Source organism: Bidens hawaiensis, unplaced genomic scaffold (genome assembly GCF_021521415.1).
Source record: "Bidens hawaiensis isolate Kalapana, Puna unplaced genomic scaffold, B.hawaiensis_p1.1 tig00020430_1, whole genome shotgun sequence".
NCBI lineage: Eukaryota > Viridiplantae > Streptophyta > Magnoliopsida > Asterales > Asteraceae > Bidens > Bidens hawaiensis.
This window is the reverse complement of record NW_027493116.1, coordinates 75,876-95,833: the sequence shown is the minus strand read 5'-3', so window position 1 is coordinate 95,833 and position 19,958 is coordinate 75,876. Positions and strand designations below refer to the sequence as shown.

Sequence of the window (19,958 nt, the reverse complement as noted above, 5' to 3'; positions counted from 1 at the left end):
TTCGCCCACATCGAAACTTGTTGCACTTCTACAACCGTGGCTACCATCAATCGTATTTCAATTTCTTTAACAAATTTACGGACTGAATTTAATTATTTTTTTTTTTCACTAAATACTTTATAATTACTATTCCTTTGATGGATTTCGGTTTCATTAAATTTTTTATTCCACACTACAATTTCTATATTAGATTTGTTTTTATTCGTAAACATTCTCTGAACCAAATACCGCTTATCAAATAAGAACGAGTTATATTAACCACACACCCTCTAAACATGCACTCAATACTTGTTAAACATAATGCATGCATACAGCTACAAATTCTATCCATTTTTTGTTTACTCGTTTAGTGGGTTAATACAGGAAAATATTAAATATGTATATGAAAACTTAAAATTCATACGATTTCTACATTTTGTCAATGACAGTTTTGAACTTACATTTGTTTGTTCCATATTGAAAGAGAAAATAAAGTGAAATTTAAATGGATATAGTTGATTGAGTTGAATACATATATACTTTGTATACTCTCGTATAAAGTATAGAATATATAAGATACTAGCGTTTGAACCCGTGTATTACACGGAATTTATCAAATGATAAAATAAATAAGGTTCGTTATTTGAAAAAATAAAATAGAAGAAAAAGGAACAAATTTAATACTAAAAAATAAATTAATGAAATATAAATACTAACAATAAGAGTATTATCATCCCAACACTCATCTTTAAATCTAAAATTATACAAAAATCACTGTTTGTTCCATCTCATGTTCAATTAAATAATACTTTTCTTTACATTTTTCGTTATCTTTTCTTTCTCCTCTACTCACAACCATTTTTAAAAAATATTAAAAAAATTATAGGGTAATATAAGAACTTTTCAAATATACAGAAAAATCACAACATTTTCTATCTTCTTCACTTACAACACCCTAAACCAATCCCAATATTAAAAAACTTCACTCACATAATTGATAGATGGATTGGGAATTCTCTAAGAAGTCTAGAATCTCAAATTTACAAATTTGAGAAAATCTTTTTATATACAATATTTGTTGTTTTGTCCAAGTATTCTCATCATCATCCAATATCGCATGTTTAAGATCACGTATGCTGTTACTATGGATATATAACGCAACATATAGTTGTCCATGAAAAAGAAAATGACATCGGAGGAACAAACCAACCCTATAAAGAGATTGTTCTTGGCACTTGTTAATCGTGATAACAAATCATACATAAAGCAGAAACTGCCTTCTTTAAAATTTGAAAGAAAACTTTTATTAGACCAAGTCAAAGTAAGTTTATATATGACATGAACATCAACATCATCAACTATATGATTTCCATATCGAACATTATCATCATCATCAATAAAATCATCATCTTCACATTATCATCATCAATAAAATCATCATCTTCACATTCAATCAACTAATAATATAAATATAATACAATCGGAATTATACTTTCTGATAAAGTTATCTAATACACTTCAGGATCTAGAATTTTCACATTCATCTTATTATGCAAAGTTTTACAAAATAAGTTACCCTTTAGAAATCTAATTTTATTTAAACTTAAATTAATTTTTGAAAAGAGGTTATATTAAATTTCGAATCCCGTAATTTAGGTATTTCGTTAGTAATATATTTTTTAAGATTCCTATCATCTATTTTATTTTGTTAGTTATTAATATCATGAATATATATAATAAAGTTTTTTTAGCTTGATTATTATGTTTCTAAAATTAAATTAAACATTTGAAATTTAAAAATCATATGAATTGGAAATTTTAATAAAATCTTATACGTAAATTTTTATAAATAAATCTTATAATTGAAGTTTTCTTTTTCAATAATTATTTAAGTAATAGTTTGATTTGGAAATTTATTAGTTTTATTAATTTGCCATTTTATTTGACCCAAGAAAATAATTAGAATGAATGAGAGAAGAGTTTAGATTTTAGGAGAGAAAAATAGATTAAGAATGAATATGGGCTTGACACGTCATCATCATTATTTTTTTATTAGTAAAGTAGGATATAATCTCAAATAAATAATTATTTTAATTACATATTTATATGGTTCTTATAACCATATTTAAATAAACAATTAGCCTAATTATTTAAGCACGTCACCAACCTATCACCAACTCTTAAAGGTCATAACTCATGCTTTAACAACAACAATTTTTCGACATAAATTCTAAGTAATGCTCAATACCCTACAAGAAGATTGCCCATCATGCAGGGTTTGCTAAGTATTTATAAGAAAGAAACGATTGAAAGATACCATAAGATTAAGAAGTGTACGTATTCTTTAGACAAATGGAGTTATAATGTTATATGACCAAAAGAAAAGCATATTTTTTCGTATTTATACCCGGTTTCGTATTAAACAACCCTCTATGTATGTAGTATACGTTTAATTTGCCCCTCGCAACTAACTTCCCATTTCCATACTGCAAGGTTTAAAAGAAGATTGTGTGACCAAACCGACGAGACCTTTAACGATGACAAACTCCATGATGAGCTTAAAGCTTTTGGTCAACAAGCAAGATCGCAAGATCGTGTTTGCTGAAGTCAACAAAGACTTTGTTGACTTCCTGTTTTACATACTCACATTACCAATCGGTGCGATCACAAAACTATTGGCAAAAGAGCCACTATCAGGAAGCCTAGGAGACCTTTATCAGAGCATCGAGAACCTAAACGACATGTACATACTACAAAACAAGACCAAAGACATGGTTTTGAACCCAAAACCATCAACCAATGTTCCTGGTCAAGATCTGCTTTCGATTCCAAAAGATCCCCCGACCAACGACAGAAAATATTATTGGTGTGCCCGTCAATGTAAATATGTCACTGATGCCCAAAGGTCGTGTGTCCTGGCTGCCGAAATGCTATGTTGTATGAGGTGGCCTATGCCTCTAGCGAAGCGGCTAAGACTGTGGTTGAGGAAGCTGGTTTTGTGAAAGATGTGTTGACTTGTATGGTTATGGATGATCTAGTTGTGAAACCCATGTCAATCATCTCCACCATAACTTATCTCAACAATTTGAGCATCAAAGATATTAGTGTGCTTGAAGAAAGGGAGGTTCCATTCGGAATGGAAGGTACGTATTATAAAATAGCATGTATTATAATTTATGAAAGAAAAATATTTATTATTTCAAAAAAATAACTACTACAACTAAGATTTTAAAAGGAAAAAAATCGTTTATAACTATCAAAACCAGCCAATCTACACCGACGACCATCGCCACCCAACCCAAACCGTAGCTAGCGATTTAGCCTCTTAACTTTTATCAAAACTGGTTGAACCAAACCGTGAACACCCCTAGCATCCCTTACATTACAACCAACAACCATACCCAATGAATTTCACACATAGTAAATACAGTTGCATGATCCAAAAAGGACAGGATATAAGCAAACCATATAGCTATACCAAAAATTAGAGATGTTTGCAATGAGTCCCCCAGCTCCAAAACAATATCAAGATGAGAAAAAACTATACTAGAAGCATGTTTGGAATTGAGATTTAAAACAACTTGTTAACTTGCTCGGTTTCTTTAAAAAGCCAATAAATTAAAAAAAAAACGTTTGGTTATCATAAAAGTCCTTTTTATTTTGGAATATTGATAAGGTTAAAAAATTGTTTTCTAAACACCACAAATCCTAGCTTTTTAAAATCACTTTTTAAAAAAGCCGATAACTTGTTTTCAACTCAATTCCAAACATGCCCTTAGAAGTAAAGTGCTTCCAGTGAAACCCATATCATTTGCTCACACTGATTGTGCTAAATTCAAATAGGGCTGTAAACGAGCCGAGTCGGGCCGAGCCAGGCCCTGCTCGAGCTCGACTCGAACTTAACTCGAGCCAGCTCGGCTCGGCTCGATTTCAAACACCAAGCTATGGAACTGAGCTCGAGCCCGACTCGAGCTAGACTCGAGCCAGCTCGCGGCTCGACGAGCTAACGAGATCATCTGGATTATAATATGATTGGCAACTATTTAGGAAACAAAAGGCCACTCCATATATACTAATATGATATATATGTTATTACTATATATATATATATATGTATGAGTCTTAGCGTACGAGCCAACGAGCCGAGCCGAGCCATGAGCGAGCCACGAGCAGAGCCACCCCAGGCTCGAGCTTGACCCGAACAAAACTCGAGCCAGCTCGGCCCGGCTCGATTTTAGATCGAGCTTTTTTCGGGCGAGTTTTTTTCGAGCGAGTTACAAGCGAGCCGCGGGCTTTTTGAACACCCCTAAATCCAAATGTGTTGCAGGGTTTGAAGCTACTCAAGGCCTCTTTGGTATGCAAGAATGTATTAACTCATGTATTCCTGGACTCCAAAGACCATGTCAAAATTATTTAAGCTTTGTGATACCACAGGAACCGCACCTCGGGGGGTGTGGTTCATGCATTTTGACCCTAAACTAACATGTTATGCCATGCACACAATCATTCCACAAGACAAACAAGCATCATAATGTATAATGGTTCATTTTTAAACTAAAATTTTGGTAAATCTATCCATAATTTAGGGGTAATACGAAACTGTAAAACAAAGAGATGTACAACCACAATGCGTCAAAAGAAAAAAGATGCCACACGCGTCTAAAATGGTCCGCAAGTTTGCAACTAAATCCTTGATACATTCTGCAAAAAAGAAGAGACATGCATATAGATAAATTTAAAGCTTTAGAAAAGAATAAGATTTACTGAAATTTTAGTAATTTTAGTAGTTTTCAAACATAGAACTTGGAAAAAACCGATTTTGATTTTCTATGACCGCAAGCGAACCAGTTTGGGCCCAAAAACCAAAGTAATAACAGGAAAGTGCCACATTACCTTGACGTTTTTTCCAGCAACTTTCACTCAACCGTTCTTGAAGCCGCAGAAATGAGAAATAGGAGAATTAAAGAACGCTGCACAACATCTGATAGCTACACCGGGAACTACAAAGAACTCAGAATTGCAACGAATTCTGAAGGTTCTTCATCTTGCTTCACAACCTGCTCAGATTTTATTTGATTTTAAAATGAAATATATGGATATGATCACATCAACTTACAATAAGCAGCTGGCTAGTGGCTACATACTACAGATCCATTCTAGGTAATTTATTAGCTTGTAGACAACATATCTACCCATGTAAAATGTCAATAAAATCGATTTTTCCATTTTGGGCTAAAAGATTGCTCCAGTTTTTAGGTTTGTAATAGGCATTTTAGACATTTCATCAATGATCAAAAACGTTACTTACCTACGTGTAAATTCAAATGTCGCAATTGCCATATGAAGGAAAAAATAATTGCTAAGACCTTTTGGTTACTTCATTTTATCTCTTAACATATAAAATATATGAAACTAAATAAAAAGAAACAAAGATCAAGCATGCCGAAAGTCATATAAAGTATAACTTTAAACACATTAAACTTCATAAATTATTTATCCCAAAAAAAACTAGATTCTTTTTTAAATACTACATTTTTTTTTTGTAATCGAGCTAACAAGCTAATTACTTATGGAAAAGGAAAAAAATTTAACAGAAGGATTGTGGTCCAACACAACCCAACCCGACCCGTTTCAACCCATGAAAAACTACCCATTCTGACCCCAGCCGCCCATATTGGCGTGCTACCCTACCTGCCCATTTTGAAAACAAAAACCTAAATGATGCAAAGAATGACGGTGAAACCTTAATAAATGTTAACTCATTGTACCTTGATATGAGTATCCTTTGACAATCCCATTTCAGATAGGATCTTCTTAATAGCTTCCTTCATGGATAGATCTGGTATCTCAGCGAGTTTTTTGTTCGTTTCCAGAAGATTACAGTCGTCAGCCCTAAAACCTTTTCCCACCCATATATACACAACAGAATCCCCGTCGTTTTTAGGAATCACAAAAATGAGCATCCGACTCGAATCCACATCACCACCACAAAATACCATAATCTTATCCAAACTAGGCCACTCAAATACCACAACTTGTTGTTTGGAAGACCAATCTCCTTGTAAAGCTTTAGACTTCTGGTCAAAGTCAAACCCATCTCCTTTTAGTTCTAATACAATGTCTTGACTTTGTGAGTCGTCACCCAGAATTGGTAGTTTAAGACACTTAGGAGTGCTGCCTCTGCGTTCAGCAATGGAAAGTGAAGACCTTTTTGATGGTGATAAAACCGACTGCGAGCACGCGTTTGTTGAAGCAAAATTGACATCAATAAACTCAGAGCTTTTAGATATGGAATGAGGCGAGAGTTTAGTTGGAACAATTGACAAGCTTGACAAAGTGGACACAGCCAAAGATACTGAAGGAGATGCAACAGGAGAATCTGAATAACATTTGGAGCTAATAGTTGAATCAGATGATTGTGAATCAGGTGAAGAAGCTAATGAAAATGACGGTGATGATGACGAGGATGATGATGAAATTGAAGTGAAAAACAGTGAATCAGGATAAACTCTAGATGGAGCCGATTTAGAAGCTAAAACAAAATCTTTCATATTTTCAGATGCAACTTTCCGTCTAAGTACACTCCAACAACTTTCTCTAACAGGAAGGTGAGTTTCTTGATCGGTGTCAGATGATGCAAACGGTGGCACGAACCCGCCCACCATTGCTTTTTGGATAATCTCAAAGTCAACGTTGTACGAGTCAACTATTCTCTCACCTGGGTTGACCTTAGAAAACTTAGCAATATCCATAATACTACCAGATTTATCCATTAAAGGTAAAAGACTAGAAAACGCATCCCAGAAGTATGTCGGTTCTTCCCCTTCTTTAACAACAACAATCGGTCCTTGAACCTTTTCATACCGAACAATCTGACAAACCGCACCCTGAGCATCTCGTTCGACCAAAGATTCACATTTCTTACCGACCCATATGAATATTGTCGAAGGTATATGCACAATAAACGCGCCTCTAGAATCAAGACCACCTGGAGAAGGAACGTTTAACATTTTTGGAACGAGATGTAACGGATCGTACGAACTGTGAGGTGCGATTCTATATAACCTAAGTAAAGAACTTGGACTTAAAGGAAACGCGTGAACACGTTTTTGGCACTGTAATAACTGACACGCGAATCCCATATTTGGATCCGCGATCTCTCGAGCTGCTTTTACGTATTGAAACGCGTCATCAAAGCTTTGACCTTCTCGCCACATAAGGTAAGCGATTACCAATGAAGTTGACCGAGACACCCCTTGACAACAATGGACAAACACTCTTCCATTTTGCTCTCTAACATCTTCAAAGTAATCAAACACATCATATAATATACTTGTGATGTCTTCCGAAGGGCTATCTTGTAACCATAAAGTTCGGTAAACGAAGTTTCCTTTGAAATACTCAGGGCAAACAAAACCGACACAGTTTAAAATATGAGTGATCTTATGCTGTTTAAGTATGCCTTTATCTTTTGCAACTGCATCACCGCCGAAAAAGATATGCTCCGCAACTTTCGAACATTCTTTATCAAAGAACGCAATCTTATCCCGTCTACCAAGACCCGAATTCCTATCCGTAATCCTTTGAATCGACGATAAATCAAGCTTCAACCTTTCAGTATTATTACTCACGTTTTGCCCCCTCGGAGTACTAGGAATCGGCCACTCACCAATATCATCCGAACCAGCTCTCGGCCACTCATCCAAGCTTCTTCTAGCAATCGACAGCGGCGGCAAACACGACCGCCCTTTACCATTCGACCTCGGAGTCATCGGCGCAGGCCGCCTTCGGCTCTGTCCACCAGCATTCACATCGCCACCGTCTTTTTCCGGAAAAAGCGGCGGCAACGGCACGTGAGAAGACGACCACGAAGCCGACCGCCAGTACAATTTCCTATTCGCCGAAACCGGATTATTCAAACCGCCACCATCACCGGCATCACCGCCGGACTCACCACCCTCTTTCCCCAACATTACCACTAACAAACCCTAACTACTTAATAACCAAATCACAAATGCCAAATCCAAAACCCTAACAATAATCAAATTCACCTGAAACCCATTTACCAATCACAAATTCGAACCAATCAATCGATTAATCAACAAATTACATCGATCTAAACTCTAAAAAAAAGTAAATAAATCGAAATTGAGGTTAAAAAAATGCAGGTTTCTAGGGTTTATGAACAAATTAAGCATTAAAAACATGAAATTGTGTGTGAAATTGCAATTATATAAAATGGATTGAAGACTTACAGTTGAGAGAATATGAAGACGAAAGGACGAACAACAATGGAGCTCTCTGGTAGCAAAGAAAGATGAGTGTGTGTGAGATTCTTATAATAATAATAATATATATGTGTGTGTGTATATATATAAACGGATTCATATATTCTTAAATAAATGTTTAATGTTATTATTTATGACGAGTGGGAATTTAATGAAAATATTATAAATTTTTTTTTTTTGAAAATTGTCTTTCATTAAAAACAAACACAACCAACGACTATCACCAAGACGGAGAAAGACGCTGAAATCCAAAAACCAAAAACAACAATCACGTTACATCAAATAAACACCATCTTTTCCAATCCACTACCCCCTATCTTAGATCTATTTTTGTACCAAAGAAAACCCAAAGATTTTGTATCCGCAACCATTTCTACCATCTTAGTGTTCTTGCCCGAAAAATCTTTTCATTCCTAGCCCGCCAAATCCTCCAACAAGTAATGATGACAATTCCATGAATAATCAATCTCTTGTTCCCCGTCGCACCACAAACCTTATGCACTTCCACCAAATCATTTACATGAAAAACAAAAGATCTAGGGATGTTGCACCATGAACCAATCTCATTCCAAACGGCCATAGAAATGAAACACCCGGTTAACAAGTGCTCGAGCGATTCCTCATTACTCTCACATAAAGCGCAACTATGATCATCACAATGCAAATGACGTCTAGCTAAAGCCTGCTTGGTTGGAAGACTATCCAGAACGGCCCTCCACATAAAAATATTACATTTTTTCGGGACCCAATCGCTCCATTGGAAACCGAAACTCCCAGCATCCACAATGGACCGCACCATCCATCTTTTAATCGCCGAAACCTCGAACTCTTTGCAGCTACCAACCGCCCAAGACTATGAATCTTCACGGTCAACCATCACCACCCCTTGAAGGAGATCTTCCAACTCTTGCTTCTCGATCACCTCCTGTTGGGAGCAAGGAGCTCTAAGCCAATCCCACACAATGCGACGAGAAGATCCAGTGACCACCAACCAATCTGCTAACAAGACATTTTTATGTTTTTCTACCGCATATAAGGACGGATACTTGTCCATAATCGGCGCCGAACCCAACCACAAATCCATCCAAAACCGAACTTGGCGACCATTCCCAACTGTGGCCCGGAGAAAATATTATAAATGGAAAAGTATTTTTGGGTTTGGAGTGTTTTTTTCTATTTTTATGAGTGTGAAAGGGTTATATTTAGTGTTGAATAAAATGCATGTCTGGCTTAGTATGATATGCGTTGAATATTGGTTTATAGTTGGAAAGTAATTGAAAATACTAATTGAATGTTTTTTTATCACTCTAATATTTGGATGAGTCTTTTTGAGATGGGATAAGATGGAATGTTATGTACAATTATTTGTATTGAAATTGATATTTAAGGCTTGGCTCATTCAAAAACATAATTAAAAAGGAAGTCCATTACTATTGGAAAACCCTTTTAAGTCTGGTTTCAAACTTGAGATCTTAAAATCCTAAAATTTTAACCATCATTCTGATGTCATTGGACCAGAACGCTAACTACTGCGAATGTATTTGTTGTTTTGGTATAAGTGATCAATGTATAAATTAAATTGTAAATAAGCATGTTTGTTAAGAGACGTATTTTTGTAGGTATTTGGAAATATATAATGTGATATGCATTTTAAATAAAACATATAAGTTTATAAATTTGACACGTGCAGCACTATTTTATAAAACAAAAATTAAAATAGTACATTGTGTGTATTCATTTTGTAATTAGTTGGCATTTAATGGGACATGGGAGTATTGACAGATTAAAAAAATTAGATTATAAAATTGGTTGATATATGTTGTTGTAAAAACATATTATAAGATGGAAAAGTATGTCTTCTATTCCTTTTGAATGCATGGGAAAAATCTTAATGTTAAAAGGGGTTAATAGTCCATGGTTGTGCTGTATTTATAAATATCAAGTTATTTTAGAAATGAGGAAAAAAATTAAAGAATAATAAGAAGGATTTATGATTAAAAAACCTTTTAAAAAATTATTAAAAAATTAATATAAAAAATTATAACTCAAAATATAAATAAAAAACACAAAAGGTGGTAATGTTTTTTCCATCATCCTCCTCCAAAAAAAAAGCAAACAAAAAATACAATGTTAAGAAAAAATGATGATTATGTCTTTTTATTTATTATTGTATTTTTTCTGTATTTCGATCATTTATTTTCTTTGTCATTGTATCTTTTTTTTTCTTTGATATTATGTTATATTACTCAACATTGTATCATATTTTCCTCGACATTGTGTTATATTTTACGATCTATTGTGTTTTTTTATTTGTCATTGTGTTTTTTTGGTTATTATCGTCATTGCGTCTATTTTCCTCGACATTGTGTCTTTTCATCTTTCTTTTTTTTTAATGTGAAAGGCGGGGAATCATTTTAGTTTTTTTACTGTTTTGGTTTTTTTTTATGTTTCGAGTTATTTTTTCTTTCTTGAATTTTTTTCCCGAAGATTTTTTTTAAGTCACAAATCCTTCTCACAATTCTCATTTTTATCTCACTTTATATTTTAACATTTTTCTAATTTTTCTAAGGCGTTTATATTAACAGGCATGGGTTAAAATAAGAAAATATAGTTTTTTAAAAAGCCTAGCAATAAATCTGGACCCTTTGTTCTTTTTAGGGCCCTTTGTTCTTTTTTAAGTGGTTAGAGATAAAATGTATACATTTAAGAGTTCTGTTAGTGGATGGATCATGAATGTGTGGTGAAGAGGTAGGTCCCAGCAGAGCCCAGTTGGACCCGCAAGACTTACCTCAAAGAGGGATGTCTGCGCAGTTGAACCCGCAAGACTCACATTCAACAGGGACGTCTGCGCTAAGGCTAAACTCGCAACCCCTTAAAGAGAGACGTCTGCGTAGAAACCAACTGGGCCCGCAGGACCCACCATGCTCAGAGACGTGACGTCCTTACGCGCAGTACGCAAGCTGTTCCCGCAGGAAAAGCCTCCCAATGGTGAAGTACTCCGCCTGTTCCCGCAGCTGCGGATACAAGCCATCAGGGAAGGCTACCTGCGCAGCAAAGCTACACGCACAAGGCACTTAACTCTTAAATAATTCAGTAATGTCACCTGAAGAAGGAGTGAGCAAGCCGGGAACACTCCCGCACAAAGCCGGGAGAACTCCCGCCCAAATGAGCCAGTCCGTACGATACTGGAGGATCTTTTGTACTGTACTTGACGAGGTATGGACAAAAGATCTGACCAAGGATACGACAGCTCACTGACAACAGTATGACGAGCAGCACGCTCTTGTACTGTATGTCACTATTAGCCGCTGCCTACTCACCAACCTGTCGGAGGACGTACATGGCCTGCAGTTGGTGGAACAGGAATAGTACACAGCCGGCCTGGTCACTATCAGCCGCTGCCTATCCACCAACCACCAGCATGGCATGTGCGTAGCCCACAGTTGGCAGAACAGGAACACTATTCAGCCGGCTGTACCTGCTTGGAAACCTACCTTCGGCTATAAATACTCCAACACCTTGGAATGGTATCATCTTATCTCATATCTCATATCTTGATATATTACCTGATATCTGCTCTAGTCATTCTCTTAATATATACTTATATTCAAGAGCAATCTAATCTGATTCTCACGCCGGAGGGTGGTCACAAGGAGGTACCCCCCATTCTCAGTGACGAGCTCACGGTGTCTGTTTTGCAGGTTATCAGAAGAACCATCTTCGCCGGGTCTAACCCCTCGTGGGAAACATCTACTTAACCCCCAGATTATCCGTAATCTGCCCGGGGTCGATTAGTGTTTCTTCATTGGCGCCATCCGTGCATAAAAGCTAGAACTTAATTCTTTTTCAGTTTTCTCAACTTCCGGAAAGATGGTTAAAGTTACTCCGGTCCCAAAACCAACGAGTGACCAAGAAACCCCGGTAACCACAACCCCAGCTACTGGGGGGAATACCGGCTACTACACAGTTAAGTGCAGTAAATTTTACGAACACTACCCCAGTTACCCGAGCTGGGGTGAGTTCAGTAAATAATCTTTCACTGGGATTCACCGATACCCGGTTAGAGAGACAACGAACGAGGCTCCCCCGCCAAACACTCGATGAAGTTAAAGCGTGGGCGGAAGCACGTCAAAAAGAATTCCAAGCTGAGTTGGATGAACGCTTACGTTCACTCCAACAGGCTGTTGAATTCGGAGAGTACTTGGACGATGATTCGGAGGAATCCGATAGTGACGCAAACCCTCGTCATAAGGCGAAAGGGAAACGTAAGGAAACGGACTCCCAACCGAGAAGGCATTTTGGAGAAACCTTCAAACCAAAAAACGCTAGTGGAAACCCACGTGACTTCTCCAAAACATTTAGACCAACTGCTGCAAATGCAGGAACGTCCAAATTTGCAAGGGACATTGCGGAAGCAATCGCCCCGAAAAGTGCCAAACAGATGTCCAACATCGGCACTTACGACGGTATATCTGATCCAGACGATCATTTGAACAGATTCATAGCAGGGGCAACCGTCAGTAGTTGGACGGAACCTACGTGGTGTTACATGTTCCAAATGACGCTTGTTGGGGCAGCTAGAGCGTGGTTCGATCGTCTACCGGTCCACCACATCTACGATTGGGCAGACTTCCAGCAGAAGTTCAGCCAGCACTTCAGCCAACAAAGAAAGTATACCGAAGAGCAATGGACAATCCTCAACTGCATCCGAGAGGAAGATGAGTCTTTACTAGACTTCATCACGCGCTTCAATTCAAAGAAGCTAAGTCTGGGCACTATCAGCGAAGATCTTGTTCGCGCTGCTTTCATCCAGGGCGCGAAAGACCCAGAGCTCATCCGCACCTTAACAGGTAAAGATGGCATGCCGTCCACATGGGATGCCATCATGACAGCAGCTAAACGCTTTGCGGAAACGGAGAAGCAACTGGGTAGAGATCTCCCCCAGAGCACAAACCTCTACACCCAGAAAACAAGAGAAGACAACGTCCTTACCGCCCGACTAAACAAAAAGCGGAAGCTAGGCATTTGGCAGTCAAGGGTAAACTTTGACACCTCATCCGGCTTGCAACATCGGTTAGGCGGAAGGGATAACGTGCAGTCGAACCAGAACTCCAGATGGACGCCACTCACCAAAAGCGTCACGGAGATATTCGCCACTGAGAAGCTCCCATGGCCAAAGGCTCCAATAATCCGACATCGTCACAATGCTGATCGGAGCAAATACTGTGACTTTCACAGGACAAAAGGCCACAACACTGAAGAATGCACAGACTTGAAGGACATCGTCGAAGCATTTGTCAGAGATGGGACGCTCACGCACCTCGTGGCGTAATGAACGCTGAGCAGGCTAATGCGTGTAGAACCCCAGTTGGGGAAAATACGAATAAAACTGCAGCTTCAATGTCGGAGACTACATACTTCGTAAACAACGAGATTCCGAACCAAGTGCATATCAGCTCGAAAGGCTCGATGACACTCCCAAGAACATGGAAGGGAGCTCAATTACACAGTCTGCATGTAGATCAATTCCAAACTTGTAAAAGAAAAGGCCCAGAGCCACTTCTAATGGAAATGATTCTCCTTATCACATTGATGCTGTTGGTCTTACATTTATAGTTGTGAACTTTCCACACTGATGCGCCGGTCTTCACCGCATACATAAGTGGGGAAGTAAGTCGTTGCGTGTGGAAGGCGGCAAAACCCGCATAAACACAAAAAACGGCAAACCTTCACGCAGGTCAGTCATAGGTAAAGTTTGGTCATCCCACTAAATGAAAGTGCCGGTCTTACCCGCACAAATCATGATAGAGGAAACCGAACTAACCTATTGACAACCACGCGTCGAACGGTTAATTTATTCAAAACACTGATATGCCGGTTTTCACCGCATAAATAAGTGTAAAGAAATCGTTGCGTGTGGACGGCGGCAAAACCCGCGTAAACACAATAAACGGAAAACCTTCACGCAGGTCAGTTATATGTAAAGTTTGGTGATCCCACTAAATGAAAGTGCCGGTCCTAACCGCACAAATCATGATAGAAGAAACCGAACTAACCTATTGACAACCGCGCGTCGAACGGTTAACTTATTCAAAATACTTAGAAAATTTCTAACGGAAGGATGAGGAAAACCTCCACGCAGGTCAGATATAGTTGAAGTTTAGCCATCCTACTAAGTGCAAGTGATGGTCTTACCCGCACAATCACGAAGGAGGAAGCAAAACTTCAACCTATTATCTACCACGTTCAAAGGTTAACTTATTCAGAACACTTAGAAAATATCTTCAAGGAAAAAATGAGGAAAACCTCCACGCAGGTCAGATATAGGTAAAGTTTAGCCATCCTACTAAGTGCAAGTGACGGTCTTACCCGCACAATCACGAAAGAGGAAGCAAAACTTTAACCTATTATCTGCCACGTGGATAGGTTAACTTATTCAAAGTACTTAAGAAATTGCTAAGTTAAACTACAGTATGCACAAGCGAATCATACATTGTTTATGCGGCAAAACAAGTGCCAAATTAAACTATATGCATGAGCAAGTCGTACAACGTTTATAAAACAAGAGTAGCGGTCCTACCCGCACAAAGATTTATATTCCATAATAATTCAAGTATTACAAGAATGGCCGGATAACCACCCGCCTACAAGAATATAAATCTATACAATGTAAACCTATCCTAACAGTGGGAAGGGATCTAAAGGTTCAAGCTTCAAGACCACTCCCTCCAAACCCACTTGTACCCGCACCATCAGTTGGCTGTGGCGGTTCAAGGAAGGTCTTAAGAATGGTTAGCCCATCATCAGCAGCAGCAACTTCGTTCACCTTCTCCACCACCGGATGCGGGAAGGCGGCATACTGGTTCACTGCTTGGTCATAAGCAGCTTCAGTATCCACATCATATAAAGGGAAGTTGGAAGGCGGGATGCCCTTCTCAACGAACCCTAGACCAAGCAGGAAGCCGGCCTTTTCCCCATCCTCATGAGAAGCGTTGAGGGCTGCGCTCATGGCATCGTCATATGATGTGTCCGTGAAGACTCGATGCACAACCTACAAGAAAAAATACAAGTATCAAAACCTTTTCTATGTACAAAGAAAAGCGTAAAGATATTATGAAATTACGCATACCTGAGACAACGCTTCTCGAAGAAGCCATTCCTTGGCAACCAGAGCCTCCTGGAGGGCAGCTTGAGCTTGGTTACGGGCGCGTTCGGCTTCACTTTTGTTAAGGTTGGTGAGCAACACTTCCTTAGCAGCAGCCTCTTCAACGCCCTTTAGCTTCCGCTCAGTGTGGTCAAGCACGCCCCTCTGGTCCAAGATCTCTTGGAGCTTCTTGGCGTCTTCCAAAGCCAAGGCATCATGAGCCTGCTGGAGCCTCTCTAGCTTGGCTTTAAGCTCCTCATTCTCAATGCGTAGAGGCTCAGCAACAGCTTCAGCCTTGGTGGCCCTCTCAGTTGCGTTCCGTGCAGTTTCCTTAGCCAGCCGAAACTGTTCGTTAACAGCTTGGGCAGCCTTGGAACGGGCCTCGAGACGGGCCTGAACTTCAACTTCAAGGGCCTGGAAGGCCTTCTCCTTTTCCGCAGCCACTGCGGCAAGCCTCTTGTTCTCCTCCCGGATGGCCCGCGCCTGAGCCACTTCCAGGCTACGCGCCGTCTTTAACTTGTCGTTTTCACGACAAAGTAACTCGACGCGCGGCTGCATCCGGGCAAGGAGAATCCGCAGTTCATTCGACAGCCTACCCTCCTGGTAGCTGGACATGGCTTCCCCCAGCGCACCAGTGGGGGCGGCGTGGCGCGCCCATTCGACGCATTCTACAGGCGTCCGAAAGGTTGTTCCTCGGCGGATGTTCCATCGTGGAACATACACTTCATTGGAATCCGACACTGCAAAAGCAAAAAGCAGTTAGGAAAAGATGATAAAAAATATATATATAAAAAATAAAGGCCAAAATAACCCTACGCACCTGTAGGGTCGACGACAGGCCTGTAGCCGCCAAACCCATCACCCGAACCTAACGGATATCCATCCAAGAGGTCAGCCAGATGGGAAGGAGGCAGATATTGGCTTGACGCCCCAACACCGGACATACCTGAAGGACCGGCCGTAGTCGCCGGCGCCGGAGGAGGCATAGCGGAGGCCGCCGTGGTAGAAACCAGCGGGGGTGAACTCACAACCGTGGCCGCGGCTGCGGAAGAATCCACAGAAACTCTCACCGCCGGCTCAGTGAAGGAATCAGTGAATATGGCACTGACAGCCGGCGGGGACGTCATCACAGTTGGAACAGTTGGCTCAACCGGGTGAGCAACTGAACCAACTGAAGCAGGCGCAGTCGCCTGGGTCATCGCCTCAGGTAGGTTGACCAAGCCTACCGTCATGGGTCCGGAGGTGCTCCTCCCCGCTCCACCCTGGAATTCGGTAGCATCCATGCCTGCGCAAAGAAGATATATAAGTATAATGGCGGAAAGATATGAAGTTAAAAGTAAAGGAAGTTTGTACTTACGGGTCCTTTTGAGCTTGAAGGTGCGAACGGGCGGGGACGAACCCGATGGAGCCGGCCTCTTCATACCGGTCACCGTCGTCGTCCTGGGCTGCTCGGAGGTGACAGTCGTCTCAGCCTCCGGAGCAGTGGTCTCAACACCACCTGGGTTCCCCGCCGCCTCCTCGCTCTCGGTCTCCGAGTTAGACCGGTTGCCCTGATCGGCGGTAGAGGCAACCTTCGCCTTCCCGCCAGTAGCCTTCTTCTTCCGCGTGAAGAAAGGACCGTCTGCGGATTCCTCATCAGAAGATGACAGAATTAGAGGAATTCCAGCAGAGGTTTCAGCATTGAGAGGTCGAGGGTTGAATAACTCCTTACCTGACCGCGTGGCGCTCAGAATCGGGTGGCCTGGCGGGTAGACCTCCACAAACCGATCCCTCGTTTGCTCCAAGATGGGCAACTCGTTCTCATCGAGAGCACGAGTACCCATCCGAGCGGGACCATCAGCCTCCCGCGGATGCAGGAGCGACTGCAAGTCATTCCCCTCTGAAATAAAAAAAGAAACATTTAGAAGAAAAACCTATATCAACAAAGAAGACAGAGCATACCGTAAGGGACAGAGTTCAAACCGTATTCGAGGACGATGGGAATCTGTGACGCCTCCTTCCACACCCGGCTCATCCCGAGCATCACCATCCCGGACTCCGCAAAGCGGTACACCGGAGTCTGGATCCGGGAGATCTTGGCGAACCACTCCGCCTCCTGGTGGTTGAGGGCGTGAAGGGCGGGGAGTGCTCTCCCATTCTTAAACGTCATCGCAAGGGGGACGACGCGAGCGGAGATATAGAAAAACTCCCGCTTCCACGACCGAAGACTACGCTCGGTAGCGCAGATCTTCAAACCCTTGATCCGATTGACCAAGGTGTACCACCCCTGGATGCACCTCCAGGAGTAGAAAGTCATCAACCGATCAACGTGGGGCTCCACGCCCAGAATGAGGCACACCCACTCAAAGTGGCGGATCTTGGCGATCGCCATCGGGTGTACCTCCGTCAGATGCACACCGTGCCTCTCCAAGACACGGTATACAAACTTCGTCAATGGGAACCTGAGATTCCCATAAACGAAGAATGCAGCGTACACCCCTATCTTGCCCTTGGAGGCATCGTACACCGTCTGGTGTGGCTCCAGAAACTCAGGCTCGAACGGCTCGAGCAGGAACTTCCGGACGACGTACTGATAGAGGTCGGCCGGAAGAGCACACTGGCACTCGCCAGCAGTACTCTTGTCATCCTTATCGGAAGTGGACGACGGATTCTCGACGAACACGTCAGACTCCTCGGCAGTAGCCTCAACATCATGGGAAGAAGACATTCTGGAAGGATGAAAGGCAACGATTTCAGAAAGAATATTCGCCGGAAATTGCTTAGAAGGAGAAGATAGAAGTGAAAGTGTGGATTACAAAGGACCCTCTCCCCCTTTATATACTCATCGCAATGAATGCGATGAATTTAATGCGGAGGAGAGAGAAAAGAGCTGGTGCAATGAAACTATGACACGTGGAAAAAGCAAGCTGGCAACAGCTGTTGACGGGACGCGCGCCGTAAAATCCGCACCCACGCGCCCAAAAAATCGCGCCCACGCGCCTGAGAAAGCGTATGGAATGACCATGTACTGTCACGTCACCATAACTTCCTGCACGTCCTGACACTGTCAGAAGAAACCGTCGAACGACGTTTCAACAGTTTGGAGTGTTCTTATCCTTTCACCAACTCTTCGAATTTCAAAAGATTCAAAAAGATTCAAAAGTAAGCGGGAATATACCCCTTACCTTGGCAACCAAGTAAATATAAGACAGGTGCGGGTACAGTGTTAAGGCAAAACCCTTCACATACTTAGCACCTGCAGGAAATTGAAGCCAAGAATACCTCGGCAACCAAGTAACCGTAAGACGGGTGCGAGTACAGTGTCAAGGCAAAACCCTTCACATACTAAGCAACCGCAGGGAATAGAAGCCAGGAATACCTTGGAAGTAAAGTAACTATAAGACGAGTGCGGGTACAGTGTCAAGGCGAAACCCTTCACATACATAGCACTCCGCAGGGAATTGAAACCAAGAAGGATCTTCTGGGCCATGCTTGCGGAAACGGGAATAACATCCCCGCATAGCGGGAACGTCGAGAACTAGATTGTTTGAAGCTCCAAGATGGAATTGGTTGTTTAAACATAATTGATCACTATGTTCAAAACTACCAAAATCTCATGGAGAATCTACACAAGTGGAACTCAACGCTCCTGACTTGCGAGGAGGTTACAGACCTACCCGCATCACACCCAAAGATCAAGCAGAAAAGTCGGGAATTTCTGCACGTGACATTAGGACTTCCGCGGGAAGAATCCCCATGGAAAACCTTAAAACTAAACCCTTTGCTTAAGTCCAAAAGTTCACCTCACTTATTAACAATTCATGAGAAGAACATTGGACTGGGGGGACTTGAAGAGGTAGGTCCCAGCAGATCCCAGTTGGACCCGCAAGACTTACCTCAAAGAGGGATGTCTGCGCAGTTGAACCCGCAAGACTCACCTTCAACAGGGACGTCTGCGCTAAGGATAAACTCGCAACCCCTTAAAGAGAGACGTCTGCGTAGAAACCAACTGGGCCCGCAGGACCCACCATGCTCAGAGACGTGACGTCCTTACGCGCAGTACGCAAGCTGTTCCCGCAGGAAAAGCCTCCCAATGGTGAAGTACTCCGCCTGTTCCCGCAGCTGCGGATACAAACCATCAGGGAAGGCTACCTGCGCAGCAAAGCTACACGCACAAGGCACTTAACTCTTAAATAATTCAGTAATGTCACCTGAAGAAGGAGTGAGCAAGCCGGGAACACTCCCGCACAAAGCCGGGAGAACTCCCGCCCAAATGAGCCAGTCCGTACGATACTGGAGGATCTTTTGTACTGTACCTGACGAGGTATGGACAAAAGATCTGACCAAGGATACGACAGCTCACTGACAACAGTATGACGAGCAGCACGCTCTTGTACTGTATGTCACTATTAGCCGCTGCCTACTCACCAACCTGTCGGAGGACGTACATGGCCTGCAGTTGGTGGAACAGGAATAGTACACAGCCGGCCTGGTCACTATCAGCCGCTGCCTATCCACCAACCACCAGCATGGCATGTGCGTAGCCCACAGTTGGCAGAACAGGAACA

The 19,958-nt window shown here is 41.4% G+C and overlaps 1 protein-coding gene across 1 annotated transcript; it reads right to left on the bottom strand.

Moving 5' to 3' along the window:
- Positions 1–4,452: 4,452 nt before the first annotated feature.
- LOC143560708 (protein-tyrosine-phosphatase MKP1-like) lies at positions 4,453–7,981 on the bottom strand. The gene is made up of 3 exons (XM_077048950.1): positions 5,748–7,981; positions 4,873–5,036; positions 4,453–4,680 (listed from the first exon to the last, which is right to left on the bottom strand). Exons 1-2 carry the CDS (start codon positions 7,950–7,952, stop codon positions 4,980–4,982), a joined length of 2,262 nt encoding a protein of 753 aa, XP_076905065.1. The 5' UTR covers positions 7,953–7,981; the 3' UTR covers positions 4,453–4,680; positions 4,873–4,979.
- Between the last annotated feature and the right edge of the window lie 11,977 nt (positions 7,982–19,958).